At 52.3% G+C, this 14,707-nt stretch overlaps 7 protein-coding genes across 7 annotated transcripts; 2 read left to right on the top strand and 5 right to left on the bottom strand.

Annotated features, from left to right (window-relative positions):
• Positions 1-3,671: 3,671 nt before the first annotated feature.
• On the top strand, positions 3,672-4,723 carry CTAM01_04707 (uncharacterized protein; the record flags this gene model as incomplete). Its single annotated transcript, XM_060520737.1, has 2 exons — positions 3,672-4,398; positions 4,467-4,723. The coding sequence occupies 2 exons, from the start codon at positions 3,672-3,674 to the stop codon at positions 4,721-4,723; spliced, it is 984 nt and encodes a 327-aa protein (XP_060384691.1).
• A 191-nt stretch (positions 4,724-4,914) lies between these two features.
• Positions 4,915-5,154, bottom strand: CTAM01_04706 (uncharacterized protein; the record flags this gene model as incomplete). Its single annotated transcript, XM_060520736.1, has 1 exon — positions 4,915-5,154. The coding sequence occupies one exon, from the start codon at positions 5,152-5,154 to the stop codon at positions 4,915-4,917; it is 240 nt and encodes a 79-aa protein (XP_060384690.1).
• Positions 5,155-5,316: 162 nt separating this feature from the next.
• Positions 5,317-6,266, bottom strand: CTAM01_04705 (uncharacterized protein; the record flags this gene model as incomplete). The annotated part of the gene is made up of 2 exons (XM_060520735.1): positions 5,317-5,795; positions 5,855-6,266. Coding segments are annotated over 2 exons (891 nt in total), but the record flags the coding sequence as incomplete, so codon positions are not given.
• A 572-nt stretch (positions 6,267-6,838) lies between these two features.
• On the bottom strand, positions 6,839-9,681 carry CTAM01_04704 (uncharacterized protein; the record flags this gene model as incomplete). Its single annotated transcript, XM_060520734.1, has 3 exons — positions 6,839-7,164; positions 7,219-7,650; positions 7,713-9,681. The coding sequence occupies 3 exons, from the start codon at positions 9,679-9,681 to the stop codon at positions 6,839-6,841; spliced, it is 2,727 nt and encodes a 908-aa protein (XP_060384688.1).
• Positions 9,682-10,736: 1,055 nt separating this feature from the next.
• CTAM01_04703 (uncharacterized protein) lies at positions 10,737-11,152 on the bottom strand (the record flags this gene model as incomplete). The annotated part of the gene is made up of 2 exons (XM_060520733.1): positions 10,737-10,939; positions 11,101-11,152. Coding segments are annotated over 2 exons (255 nt in total), but the record flags the coding sequence as incomplete, so codon positions are not given.
• Positions 11,153-12,037: 885 nt separating this feature from the next.
• On the top strand, positions 12,038-12,405 carry CTAM01_04702 (ubiquitin family protein; the record flags this gene model as incomplete). Its single annotated transcript, XM_060520732.1, has 2 exons — positions 12,038-12,277; positions 12,343-12,405. 2 exons carry the CDS (start codon positions 12,038-12,040, stop codon positions 12,403-12,405), a joined length of 303 nt encoding a protein of 100 aa, XP_060384686.1.
• A 364-nt stretch (positions 12,406-12,769) lies between these two features.
• On the bottom strand, positions 12,770-14,701 carry CTAM01_04701 (LIM domain-containing protein; the record flags this gene model as incomplete). The annotated part of the gene is made up of 1 exon (XM_060520731.1): positions 12,770-14,701. One exon carries the CDS (start codon positions 14,699-14,701, stop codon positions 12,770-12,772), a length of 1,932 nt encoding a protein of 643 aa, XP_060384685.1.
• Positions 14,702-14,707: the final 6 nt, after the last annotated feature.

Below are 14,707 nucleotides of genomic sequence, written 5' to 3'. Positions count from 1 at the left end.
ACCTTACCTTACCTAGGAACGTACAAATTCAGATCAGATACCTGATTGTCCATTCGTTGGTATCTTCTTATTTCGCAGTTCAACAGTCGACTTTCATTCCTCGGCTGTTTTACGGACTCTATGGCGCTTCCCCGTCTCCATTTCCTATCCAGTGCCATTGTAAGACTCGAGAGTTAGATGTCGATCCCGGGGCCCGGGGGATTGAGGGTGAGCCCGCCCGATCCCGCTCCAATTCATTAGCCGTATGCCATGCTTTTTTTTGCCTTCAACTACACGCGATGAAGCAGCTTGGTAGTTTGGCTGTGGACACACTGCGTAGGCACTTCTCGGCCATCGTCCCGCGTCAAGTGGGCGATGGCCCATGGCTACCTTTGGTTCAGCGGGCGCAGCGGGCGCAAAGAAGTATCCCTAGACAGTATGCACCGATGAAGTACCGACCACGTTCGTGCAAACGATCTAGGAGAGAAGCCCGGCATAGATCGAGACGGAGCTCCTACGGCTAGATGCTCTCGCTCTGTTTCCATTGGCTCATTTGTGTTGCAAAGCCCGATTCGATGCTATCGCGGATAGATGCTTTACCTGTCCAAAGTTACTGCTGATGGATCATGGTCTCAGCCGCCCTAGAGCTACTTAGACCGACTTCGATGATCCAGGACCGATTACCAAATAGGCCCGAGACAGTCCCATGCCTGACGCTTCAACGGAGACACGTCTATCGGCACTACTCCGTAGGTAGACCAGACAGTGGCAGTCTGGAAACATTTCTCTATCGGCGGATCTATCAATCGCATAGCGTGCTAGAAAGTAGTGTGAACCAGACGATGTTCATGTTGAGCATGTTGGTACTGACATCTACCTATTCCATTGATCATGACTCACGTTTTATTTCATTCTCGCAGTGTTAAAATTTACAGCCGGCAGGAATGAGAAGGCCAGCGGGCTGCGGGCATCGCCGACACTGCCGATCTACTGTATAGGCTCATTGATTTTCTCGCCTTCGCCATTTGCACACGGTTGGCTTGGCTTCACAGGGCGCCACAAAGCAAGCAGTGAATCACATCGGGGTACAGAGCATGGTGGATTCGTCCAGGTAAGAAAGGTGTCGAAGGTACAAACCTACCCAAGGAATCTTGCAACTGTACGTCGTGAGCGCACCTTTTGCATCACTTGAGTTTTTGCCCATTCTCCCATTCCCTCGAGGGCTGAGTATCCTAAAAGCATGTACGCATGTAAGAGAAAGAAGATCAAAACTCAACAGTGTTCCACACTGCATCTACAATTCCATACTACGTAGTTCCTGGCACCTCATCGGCATGTTCATAGTGCACACTAAACCTTGGATGGCAAATGGAGATGGACCTTGGCACCCCTCGACCCTCGTGAGCTTAGTGTACTTCGTGCGAAGCCGACATCTACCAGTGCCAACTTGAGCGTGGCCCATGGGGTCAAATGGAACACGGTAGATTGGCCCGAAGTGACCGAAGTTGAAGCGATGGAACCGACACAAGTGGCTAGGCGCTGTCTCGGATGGACAAGCTGCCTTCGATGCAGCGGAGGACGGAGACATTGTACAAATACCGGGGGAGTAAAGTAAACCGTAAATGCTACGGTGCCACGGTACCAGTTCGACCTCTTGTCAGACTGGGCCCAATCATGAGCACTGCAAGTCACTGAGGTACGCGCCTCGATGCCATTGGTGGTGCAAAATGGTAGTTACGGAGGTAGGTGCTTGTAAAGGTAAGTACCGTCAAAAAATCCAGATGGCGTGGTGGAGCGGCCCTCGGACCTACCGCGGCCTTTCTGTTTTCTTAGGCTCTTAGTCTTCGGCCTTGCCTCCCCTCCGCATTCGTCACAGCTGATATCTCCCCCCAAAGGCCCCAGCCTTTCACGTCGTTTTCCGGCCGCCTGGCCGCCGTTGGTGGACTGCTTTACCTTTGAGTACCGTTATCCATGATCTGCTCCGCTCTACTTCCCTTGCGTGAGAGAGAGAGAGAGAGAGAGAGAGAGAGAGAGAGAGTGTGTGTGTGTGTGTGTGTGGCTACCTTAGTGAGTAACGTTTTACCGGCTCCCTGGCATACTCCGTCCTGAAGCAAAAAGAGATGGACGTTCTAGCACTTAACAACGTTCTTCCGGTTGGTCATTCATCAGGTCACGAGCGCTACGGAATACTGGATGAGGAAGGCACCTCGCTCCACTTTTGGTACTGCATCATCCGTATATTACCCTACAGATACGGGACTGTATCCGTACATCTACTTACGTTTGTGAGACTTCTCTCCGTGTTCCCGAGCCAATCTCAAGGGTAAGAACTTCCTATCCGCACCTCTTTATGTAAGCCTCGCAGAAATTGAGCGACATAACCCGCATGCTCGCGAGAAGAGAACCCGTAACTTGAGTGCGTCTGGTGGTGGCGCGCCATCATCATTTGCGTTTGTGAGGTGAAGACTTGAATCCCGTCATGTTGGTCGACCATGAAGCCATATTTCTTGGCCAGGCCAGCCCCCCAGTATCCGTACACTAGCGGGCAATGGCATCGACATCGGCCGAGAATGCCCCGTGGATATGTGGGATTCTCCCCGCCCGAGGTCACAGGTTGCAACTCCCCTCTCAAACTTCTCCAGCTTTACCGAAAAATTTACACAATGTTTGTACCTCCAGACCCATTCCCTCCATATTACTCCGCGTTTCCTCCGCTCTCTGAGCTGCTCCAGAGCCCAGGGTCAGGAGTCAGGACAAACTACTACTCCGTGGCGGGTTTGTGTCACCCTTTGACAGCCACACGCGACTCAGCCACACGGCCCTGAAGGCCAACCGTACCATTCGAGTGACAATACATGCTGTTCACTTTGGTAGCTGATGTGGGAGACAGAGGCCCCTTCGTAATTTTCTGTCTCCCCCGTATCTCTCTTATTCACTATTACCTTGACAATGAAAGGGACCTTGGGATGCCGCGATACGCCCGAATGCCCTAGGCACGTATACGGCCCTGCTTCAACGTTGATTCACAATTCGTTTCCCGCCATGACACCTACACTGTAGTTGAAGGCCGCTCGATTATATACTCGGAAAATAAGTGATGCTTCATATGTATCCTCGCAAGTAATAAGAAAATCCTCTTGGGCGCGCGTGGCGTCAATCTCCTCAGCCACAACGGCCCGAACCTGATCGAATTCCATCCATCTCTATCTCCGTTTCCGCATCCCATTCGTCACCAAGTCCGGGTACTTCCTCCTTTAAACTCATCTTAATCATTGGTTGGTGCCGATTTATCTACACCAGTGCGAAACACCTCATTCTTCTCTTCCGTCTCAAATCATTTGTCTTTGCCGGAGACAAGACTTCACTGTCGGTGAATCACCTAGAACCCATACCACGGCTCAATCGCTGCAAATAATTGTCACGGTAGACTCGGTCGGGTTGTTTCCACTGGCCGGGAATACGTTCTGCTTTTCCTGTCCGGTGCTGACGGGGAAAGTACGCTATGCATGGGTAGTTTGAGTCTTTAACACGCCTCGGTACTTGAGCAGGCCGCAAAACGCCCGGCCCCGCACCGCGTCGTGTCCGCAAAACCCACCTCACACCGGACCACAATAGGGTCAGGACCGGAAGCAGACGAAGAGATGGGAACGCCGGGTAGTTCTCGGGCTTCATCGCCACCTCGAGTGGCGTCGATGGGAGTGCATATTCCCGGACCGACAACAAGCACCAATCCCGACGCTGCCGCCAACACTGCGCCCTTTGCCCTTGCCCGGTTCGAGTTCGAGGCAGGCAAGGGTAATGAGGGCACCAAAGTCTTGATGGTAGAATGGGATCCCTCGATATCTCCTTCTTCCTCCTCGCCGGCATCCGAACTCTCACCACCGCCAGCCAAGGCATGGGAGGTTTCGTGGGATGGCAAGACAAACCATCTTCTAGCAAGTAACGATGTCAAAGGAACGCATAAACGGGCGTACTTCCTACTTCCACCAGGTGCCAATGTTCCTCCCACCGTTTCCATTGTTCATCCTGACGGTACATCCCTCACCATCAAACCCCTTCCTGCCATCTTCCCGCCAAGCCTGGTTGCCAGTGAATTAGATACTGGAACACGCGGGGTTCTTCACACCATCTGGGCCAAGGAGAGACTTCGTGAACTTCAAGAAGAGATCGATGCCGAGAAGATGACAAATACCGAAAGCGTCGGCTTAGAAATGGTGCTCCAGGAGCAGCAATGGGTTGTCGATCACTTCGGTATTGTTCCAAAACCCAATAACATCGTCGAAGGCCGGACGGTGTCTGCCTCAGAAACTCTACTGAGTCCCATCTCTCCTCAACCCCTGACCGGTAGCCGACTGGGAGAGAAGCTGAAGGGGCTGAAGCTCGCGACTTCTGCAACAGATTTGATTGCTGGTTCGGCTGGTGAGATGACTCACAAAATATAACCTGCGTAACATATCAACCAAGCATAACTAACTAGAGACTCGCAGACAAGAACACGCATCTTCAGCCTGTGTCTTTCTCGCCCGTCCCCAATGACATAGCCGCTCACTCCTTCTCGCACCCTGCTCGGGAGACGACTACTGGTAACCTGTCCCTAGGAGCTTCGGCATCGTTAGACGCCATGCTCGCAGGGGTTGACCTTCATCCGAGACAGCAAGAACAGGACCAGGAGGAGGAACTTTTTGCACTCCCGATGAGCCCTCGCAGTCCTGAGATGAAAAAGAGTCCCTTCAGCTTCGCCTGAAGATAGTGATCGCTTCTGGGCCAACATCATTTCCACTCTCAACGACTTTGAGTACGATCCCAGTCAGGGGGTTTGTGATGTCCCCTGGAGGTATGTCGTGTGTGTGTGTGTGTGTGTGTGTGTGTGTGTGTGTGCGAAACTGGGGAACGACAGTAGTAGCTGAAAGCGTGTAGCATACATTCGTAGACGGGCTACAGAACGACACAGACAGGAATTGTATGCTCCACGTCATAGCGATTTTCTAGCCATTTCTGCGAGTACCATTCAGTTTGTAGGCTACTGCTCCTGCGTACTTTCTTTCCTTCTTGTATTCCATAGAATGTTTCTTTCAGATATCTGCTAGCTAGACGTGGTCCTTTGCATTGCGTTGTCATCGCCAATACCGCCATCGAGAAGCAAGAGTAGAAAACAGCAGAGAGAACCGCCGGCATGCCATTGATGTAGTGCTCGTGTGCTGGTTCCCGTTTCTCGATACAGCCGTATGGTTAGCTCCAACCCGCGAGGATCACCACCTCCTGCGATTTCCACTGCCTCATTCCTTTCCCACCTTCACTTAGCATTCCACTGAACCAGGTACTGGAATCGCACTCATTTCATCTCCAGCCACCAACGCGACCTTCGTCCCACCGCTCCTTCCTCTCCTGACGAAGATAATAAAGTACCTTGGCGTCTCTGTACCTCTTGATCCAGTCCAATGTCTCTCTCTCCGACGCATACGCGCCATCTCCCTCTCCGTCGATGAAGCTCTCCTCCAAGACATGGCATACCGAGGCCTGCTCATGGACACCTTGCCCCAGGCGTTGGTACATGGCAGCCGGTGAGAAGGGTGCTAACGCGTGGTCCATATCGGATTGCTTCTGCCGCCACTGGCGCTCGAGCGCATGTGTTGAAAGAAGCTGCGCTTGAGTCGTGGAGCGCTGGTGGGCTAGACGAGCCTCGAGTTCCACAAGCCGTGACGCGAGCTCAAGGTTTTCGGTCAAGGCCGCTTGAAGGGCCTGATGAGACGACGAGAGAGATGGGTGAATCGTACTTGGTGCATGTGCAAGGGCATTAAGCAGGTCCACATTGGTCGCTATATCAGCGAGGTCATGTTTTCTAATACCATCATCAGCCGGGAGAAAGACAACGAACAGCAGGTGATGCCGCTGCCATGTCCAGGAACGTACGCCTTGTCTTGCAACACCTTGGGAAGCCAATGTTCGCCCGGATCAGGCACAGACTCAGGTCGGGCTATTTCGAGCCCGGCCGGCTGAAAGACTTGGTTCAAACGGCTCCCACCTGCACTCTCCACATCAGGCCCGGTGCCGTTACCGTTGCCGTGCCGGGGCGAGTTGAGCATAACCGGCGTGCCTATACGACTTGTGTCGTGGCTACCCGGCTTGGGTGGGAGTACCGGTGGTGGAGGATCATGCATGATGTGGACATAAACACGCAGCCGATTAAAGACTACAACAAGATGATCCTTATTCTCAAGGCCCAGGAAAATCTTCAGGCCAATGACTCGCTTGGTCGGCTGATCAAAGTATAAGGCAAGGTATCTTCCGACTACAGAGATGTCAGCGTTCGTTGGGCGGGGTGGTTCTACAAGACGGAATGTGGCTGTGGTTCATCAGGCAGAGGGGTGCGAGGTTCACAACGTTAAGCAAGGACCTTGTCAGGTGCCCCCACAGCGGATGAATGAAACTAACCAATCAAAACTAAAATTGTGACTGGATTGTACATGTTGTATAGTTAAGCTCACATCTGCGTTTTATGATATCATACCCATAAACACATATCTGTACGGAATACTCAATTGTAAATAGGAACTCAACACAAGAATGGCTTCAAGAGGTACGAAATACGCAGTTTTTTCAATAGACTTTTTGCTGTGATACTCTTTTATTTGTGAGTCTGCAAGTCTCGATGTAATTAATCGCCTCCCTGCATTGATCAACTTGGCAGCTGAACGACCTTGGTGTGTTCGAGGCATATCACGCCCGGCCGAAGTCTTCGTGAGCGGTAAGCCACGCGCTAGCTGAATCTCATGTAGAGGTAACGCATCTCTAGTAGAGGCCTCAGATCCCCATTCCTTATTCCTAACAAACATTGTGACTCGCCAGTAGACTGCCCAATTCAGTGCTTTACGGACCAAAGATCCCGTGACCATCCCATTTCCCGTAGCTTCTTGCTACTCGAATTGGCCGCCTTTTTCTCGCCCGATGCAACGGCCAGAGCTTTGCTGCAGGCAGCAAAACACTCGACCAGTTCCTTCATTCGCTTAGCTTTGGCGAAGCACTCTGCCACATCGGAGCCCTTCTCCGCAATAGTGGCCGCCAGCTCCATACACTCCAAAAAGTTATCCCTCGTCAGCGTCGTGCCGGCGAAATGGAGCGTGCTGATGTAAGCGAGGATCGTCTCGGGAAGATATGCTTCCCGCAGCGCTTGTAAGTCTTGATCCTCTGTCACGAACGAATTAGTTATCTGGAAGATGTGAGTTAAGTAGCACGCATTACCTTGATCACCCAGCCAGTCAACCAGTAGCGGTCGCACGTGTTCTTTGGCCGCCTTGACCTCGTTGCCAACCTTCGCCCAGAAATCTCGTTTGACAGACGGGTCCCTGCAAGTGGTTAGCAAGATGTTGTAGCCAAAGGTCAGGTTGACATACTCTCTTGACAGTTCCGCTAGGGAAGCGACAGTCTCCATTGTGTCCAAGGCTCTGACGAGACACTCAAGTTCCCGTAAGACCTTGGCGTCCGATACTACTTGACTTGGCGAGAGGTCCATCGCACCCGCGCCTTCGAGCTGGTTGACCCAGAATTCTCCATCTTGTGTCCACCAGAGTTCGTCTTCTGCTTGTTCAGGGAAGTCACTTGAGCGCATGCGCAGAATGCTGTCGAATGGCACACGATTTGCGAAGCTTCTGGCAGCATTCAAATGCATGGTCTCTGTTCGATGGGGTTCCAGTTAGCTGATAGGCATCATCTATCTTGAAAAGGCAGGGTCATACTTAGAAAGTGCTTGTAAATTGCCACGCCGATAGAAAAGACATATGGCCAGGCCTCGCTGACTAGAAGCAGCCATTCTACTGACCGGATCAAGCGCTCGTCGACCGCGTCAATGGATTCGGGATCTTCCCCGAAGAAGTCTGTTTTGATGGAACGCCCGTACTTCAAGGACGCCGGGCCATCGTCCATGATCTGGAACTCCCGCATTGCATCGTTTTGCGCAGTATCGGAGTCCAAGGTCTGGAACAAGAACTGTGGTTGTGCCTTGACGAAATCCACCACGTCCAGTCCTGCTTTGTGAATGAAGGTGAGCTGCTCTTGACGAGCCTCGCTATCGGTGATGGGAAGTAGGTTTGTGCTTAACACTTGGAAGGCTCTCGATGGGTGAAGCCTGGAGCAATACAGTGGTATCAACTCCTCCAAGCCTGCTAGTCGGAGCAAGCTGATATACTGCGTAATCGTGTTCTCTTGCAATTCACGACGATCATGATCTGAGCTCATTGTTACGGTATTTGTTTTCAAAGTGCCGAGTTTGTCAAGCGTATCGAAGATGATGAGTGCATGAACAGCAATTCGCAGGCCATCGGGATTTTTGATGTCGGCGAACTTTTCCGTCACTACGTCGACGTTGCGACAGTTGTGATCGGGCATGAGCGCAGATGCCTCCTTGGAATTCGCTTTCTGTGTGATGGCCACACCCTGCTCGTAGAAATGTCGCTGGAGGTCTTTGGAGATAATGGCGGCTTGTAGTGCCTTGATAGGCTCCAGAGCTTCCTTGCTTGTGTGCGGGCTTGTCTCAAGGTTGCGGATCAGGCGTTGCTCCAACGTGGCGGCATCGCCGTGGAACTGAACTGCGTCAAAAGCAGCGAATGATGAGCGAATGGTTGCCGATGCTTCCGGGGAGCATTGGCTGAGTAGGAAAGTGTCGAACTGGGTGCGAACCAGAGCGTTGTAGTGCATGAACATGAAGTCGTCCCAAGTCTGGCATACTCTTTGCACGCTGGGGATGTCTCCGGACAACACCCCATATACTGCTCTCTCAATATCATCGGTACCTCCTTGGCGAGCAAGAGCAAAACACATGCGTCTCCACAGAGTAAGCGCTGAAGGGTCGTCGACAAGCGTGGTCTCACCGTGGTCACTTGCAAGAGGTAAGGCGGACATGGATACAGCCCTCCAGACCTCCGTCCTCTCCAAGCACCACTCCCGCGTAGTCTCCACAGTACAGCCTCTTCGAAGCAGCTGGAAGCAGCCTACCCAAATAGCCCTCTCAAAGTACTCATCCTGTGGCTCCAACTTGCGACCCTGTCTGATCACAGAGTCTGGGTCTAGTTCGGCAACAAGTGGCGCCTTGTCTGAGTTGACTAGAGAGCGTGCGACCTCCGGAAAATGCACATCAAGCGGGCGTGAAGAACCAATCACACTCTTCTGCAACTTGATGGCAGACCTTGTGTGTATCCAACCGTGAGCGATGATGTCTCCTCTGTCAGCGTTTTGCTGGAGATCTCGTACGAGGTCGTCGATGTCGGGGCCAGCTCTCGCGCCTTGTTGTAACCATTCGAGAATGGTCTTCCTCTCTGTGGCCAACTGGTCGTTCGCAAGGAATGCCCTCCACAAATCTTTTCCATTGTACGTAGCTTCCTGGTTCGTCGAAGATCGAATAGAATATCTCAGCGGGATAAGGCGACGAACGAGATCCCATGTCTGTCTTTCTTGCTCCCATACTCGAATCTCTTCTGAATCTGCCGCAGCCTCTGCCTCTTCTTCATCGTCCAGGTCCATCTCATTGTCGCCAATTGAGCCCTGACGGCGTGGCTTGCGCAGCTGCAACAGCTTTTCGGCGGCATAATCGTGGTATGCGTTTACGAGCCCCAAGACCCTTGCGCGTTTGTCCTCATCGGTGCCTTGGTTTGCCAGGCAATCGTCGAGGATGTTCGCGAACACCTCAACTTCAGGCCCGATTCCGTCCATTTTCGGGAATGTAATCGTTGTCGAAGGGAACGGAATCTAGGGGAATACTGATCGGAAGTTTGCGCACAAGGAACAGAAGGTATCCGGTCGCCTCGTTAACTTCAATGTGGAATGGTCGATCTTTGGTCGTCGGCAAGGTTGCGCATGGGACCAGGGTAAATATGGAGTCCCGATGCGATCCTAGTGGGTGGTGATTAGCCAAAACAGAACTTGCGGACGAAGTGAGACTATGCAGTGACTCGTCTGCTTACAATCTGTCAATGATTGTGGGCGTCTGTGTTTCCAGGCCGGGGAGATATCAAGTCATGGATGCTGCGGCATAAATGACTTTGCAAGGTGCTTTGCAGCGCCAAAGATGTAACTAGCTGCAACCTAAGAAGCCCTTGCGCGCAGAAACTTTCCCAGGCCCTCGACAAGATTGAAGAAGTTCCCACGTATCGACTCTGAGGATAGAGGAAATAGGAAATAGGCTGGAGGAACAGACTCGAATAGTGGGATTGGGATAGTTGATCAGACCTCCCATCCTACCGGGAAAAAAATCATGAAAACAAACCAGCTGGCAGCTCAATGAGGCGTCTAAGGTAAGGTACCTCACCTTGCGGCGCCGGGAGCGACAGGCGTCCCAGGCGAAAGGCAAGCTAGCGCCTAGCTGGCCCGTGCGCGCAGTACCTAGATGCGCGCGTCGCGTCAAAACTTTGGGCAGGAGTAAACACTGTGTGCATACGGAGTACCTATTCCAGACATATGCCTTGGACAGACCAGAGATTAACTGTGTAAATACATGTAGAAACACAGTATGGACCCGCTTTAGCAGCCTTTATCAACACACACAGTTCGAAATTTTCTTTGAATTTTCTCTCTCTTTCTTCTTCAATGTCAAGGCTTTTGTATTAGAGTCTCGGAATAAGCACTCAATGCTTGTTCAGATCCTACGGGGTCTCTCAGCGCGCTCAACGAATGCCTAGAAGAATTCCCTCTTTCTTGAATGTTGCCAGATTTCTCTACTCGGGTTAACGTATATCTATGGAAGAGTGTACATTTCAGCATCCCTTTGGCTACTTTTGGGAAACGGCCTCGCGCGACTCCTCACGTATTCTCGACAGTTTCAGTCGAAGCAGATCTGGCTTGGGACAGCTCGCCGACGTAACGCTGTCTCCTTTTGACTGGTAAAAAGCCTCGCAACATTCGTACAAAGCCAAAATCACCGACTGGCACTTCTCCTCCTTGTACCCGTTTTTGGTTAAGCAATCTGCGAGCCCAAGTCAGATTTAATAATGCCGACTCAGCCTTGCACCTGGTATTTGAATCGTAACGAAGCCATGGAGAATTGCATGATCAAGACCTACCCTGAATAGCGCACTGCGCGGAACTAGGTCAGCGCTGGATCTGTTAAGTTGATTCATGGGTTGGATAATGGACCTACAGCACGAGGATGGCAGGGCGGATTCGCCTTCAGGTCCTCATTCTGACCCTTGCATTGGATTGTCAGCAGCTACATCGTAACACGACGCGGTGTCGGAGAGTCTACCATGACGATCGGTAACGGCAGCGTTGCTCAAGGCCAAACGTCGAAGTTGCGACCGGTCCTGGTGGACAATGAATATGTTAGCAAAGAGCCAGCATGGGCATTGAGTCTCAACCTCGTGATTGTTTCTCAAATATGCTTATAAATGATAGAGCACCTGAATCATGCAATGACGGGAGACAAAAAGGAGGATGCTCGAATACCGACCTACGTGTATGAGTTCCACGAAACTCTGGGAAGGGGCAAATATTCAGATGAAAACTAAGGTAAGGTAAGGTACCTAAATTGAGGTGTTGGTGTAGGTAGGAAAGAAGGTATCTGACTTAAGTTTCACTATCACCTTGAGGCTTAGGCAGGCGACATCTGGGGTGAGAAGGTGTAATACCTAAGGTACCTAAGGTAAGCCTTAGAAAATCCTGGCTCCACTTTGTCCAATCAATCGCCTCCCATCCCACTTCCGCCCAGTGTCTCTGCCCACCTCTGTAGGTACCTAGAGCGCCTGTCTTTCGGACTCAGTTGCGCCTCCTACTACCGCTCCCCACCTTCCGCCTTTCGTCAACTCTACAAGTCACCTTCTGCACAATATCGCGTGTTTGTTTTCCCGCGCTCTTCACAAGCCCAACTCTCGAGCTTTCACAGCCACACACGTGCGATCTCTCACACTATCGCGAATACGCCCTGCAGCGCAAAGTAGGTGGACACCAATCCATCAGCAATATATCCCTGCTTCGACCTCTATCAACCCACTCCCGTCGACCCCTCCAAAGTTCAAACGACCCACGACAATCTTGTGCCGTTGCTGACTTTTACCCTGTCAGCGATAATCACGAAATGTCTGGCGAACACGAGAACGGAAGCCCGTCTGCTGGCGGTCAAGATGCTCCGCCCGCCGTCGAGCACCTGAACATCAAGGTTACCGACAACAACAATGAAGTCTTCTTCAAGATCAAGCGCTCGACCAAGCTGGACAAGCTTATGACGGCCTTCTGCGAGAGACAAGGCAAGGCTATGAACTCTGTTCGGTTCCTCTTCGAGGGCCAGCGTGTCCAACCCACGGATACCCCAGACACGGTAAGCGTTGGCGACGCGGCTGCCTCCGACATTGTATGCGATACTAACGCGAGTGGCACTATCAGCTCGAGATGGCGGATGGAGACACTCTCGAGGTGCACCAGGAGCAGGTCGGCGGTTCCCTGTAGTCAAATGGAGGCAAGAATAACGGGAAAATACATGGTGGGAGTAGTCGAAGGAGCGATGGATTTCTTGCTTCTTGAGAAGGCCTCGGCTGTCGCAAATGGCGTACATGGATGCAACGGATTCTCCTAATAGGGCCATATGAAGACAGTCAATGACGATTATGACTTTTACCACTTTATTTTGTTCTTCACCTTTCCCCCTAAAGTACCTTATCCAGCCAAACGCTATGCCATTACTCAAGCTGAAAACAATACAGAATGTTAATCGACAACAAAAGCGCAAACGCTTCCCCTATTCCTTGATCCTAACTCCTATCCTAGACAACTCAAAACAACGCCCAATTCTGCAGTCTGCTCGTCTACATCGTTATGCCTTGAGTTCTATCATGCGGCATCCTGTGCATAGTACCATGACCCTGTCACCAACCTCTTTAGGAAAAATTTGGCCGTCGTCGAAACCGCCCTGGCAAGAAGCGCAGCGGAAACACTCATCATGCCACTCACCGCCCAGCGCCCGAATGTATTGTCCGATGACAGCAGTCTTGCACTTCTTGCACTTGGGCGCCCTTCTCTCCGTCCTCTTTGTCTGACAGTTGACACACCACGCATACCCGTCCTTTTCGATATGAGTCATGCCTTTCTCGAATGGATCGCCGCATTCCGCGCAAAAGAAGTGTCCGTAGTGCCAATGCTCTCCCAGAGCGACAACGTGCTCCCCGAGAATGGGTGTCTTGCAGTGTTTGCATCTCGGTGCGTAAAGTTCGTGCCAATCAAGATGACAGAAGAAACGTAGGCGCTCGTCACCGTCTTCGGCCATGGTCTTGCCTGGCGTTTCTTCCAACACCTCGCCATGGGCGCGACGTTGAATTCTGTCGAGGCGCTCTTGGCGATGAGCTTCTGGCTCTGGGCTAATCTCCAAGGCTTCTAGACCAGTACCACAAGCAAAGCAGCTGAAGCACTGGGGGTGGAAGCGCTCTGAGGATCCGCCCAGAGCGACGAATCTACCTTCAATGGGGAATGCGCATTCGTGACACAAAGCGGTTGAGTGTTTGCTAGTGGCAGGGGCTGGTGACCAGTGACGTTGCGGGCGCCGGAAAGGGTGCCCTCTGGATGCTGTCTTGGGGTCAGGCAAGGGCCGCGGCTTCGGATTCGAAGATTCATCGTCGTCGGGAGTGACTATGAAAGGAATACCAGGATTAGAAGCAGGTGGCTCATCTGTCCCGTCAATATTTATGACCGGAACGATCGGGTTGCTGCGTGTTCTGTCCGACGGAGGCTCCTCCGACGCCACCACGATAGAAGGAATTTCCATCGGCTGGTTGTTTTGGCTCGCGGCTCCTGGCCTAGCATCAGTTCTCTCGTCTGGAGCCTTCCACTTCGAGTCGAAGCTTACAATCGGCCGACCAGGGCGATCACTGACAGCCGTGGGTGTAGGCAACTTCGCGCTGCGGTCCTTCAGCTTCATACTTGTGGCCCCTCGGATATCTTCACTGCGTATCTCCATGCCGTTCTTCTTGGGGATATGGTCGTCCACCACAGGCTTCGGAACCGAAGTGTTGATGGTGTACTGTGGGTTGCGTGACTGAGACGGTGGGTTCCGTTGAATCTCGACATTGCACCTGGGTTTCCAGGGTCCAACGCGGTCCGCCTGTGAGTTTGTAGCAAATCGGACTTGATTCTGGGGGTTCTCTGGTTTGTCAACCAGAGGTAAGTCTGCTGCCGACGCTGGCTTCGTCCTGGCCTTGTCTTCCCGGGCATTGGTTTCTGGCTCTTCCCAAATCTGATCACCGGAAAATGGCCTTTGAACTTCGCCGCTGATGTTCCGCTTCATACTGCTGCGACGCTGCCCTGAGCTCCTGGGTTTCGGAAGGGGTCTGGCACCGGCTGGCCCTGAAGTTCCCAAGTCCATCGAAGGCCGGTCGGGACTCTGACTCTCCCCCCCAACGCTATTCCGTGACAAAGCCAAGGAAGGTCGACTTCGCCGAGAGTGACCATCGCTGTCGGTAGAGCTGCCAGAAACTGACCTGGACTTGTCCCTAGCGAGGCCGGATGGATGGGTGCCGTCGGCATGTTTGCCCACGCTTGCGGTGCGAGCATGAGCATAACTGTTCTTTCTGAGGTGAGGCTTGTACCGATACGGTGCGTCCTTGTCAGGAGGGCGGACTCCATTCTGATGCCGCCAGACCAGTTCTGAGGCCTCGTCGAGTGCAGCATTATAGATACGTGTTTCGTCGTCTGGCGTCTCCACGGTTTCATCCTCGACGGGTTGTTCGCCGTTCTTAATAGACATGTCTTCCATGGCATG

This window comes from Colletotrichum tamarilloi, assembly GCF_030869305.1.
Source record: "Colletotrichum tamarilloi strain Tom-12 chromosome Unknown Scaffold_11.1, whole genome shotgun sequence".
Lineage (NCBI taxonomy): Eukaryota > Fungi > Ascomycota > Sordariomycetes > Glomerellales > Glomerellaceae > Colletotrichum > Colletotrichum tamarilloi.
This window is presented reverse-complemented; position numbering and strand designations above follow the sequence as displayed.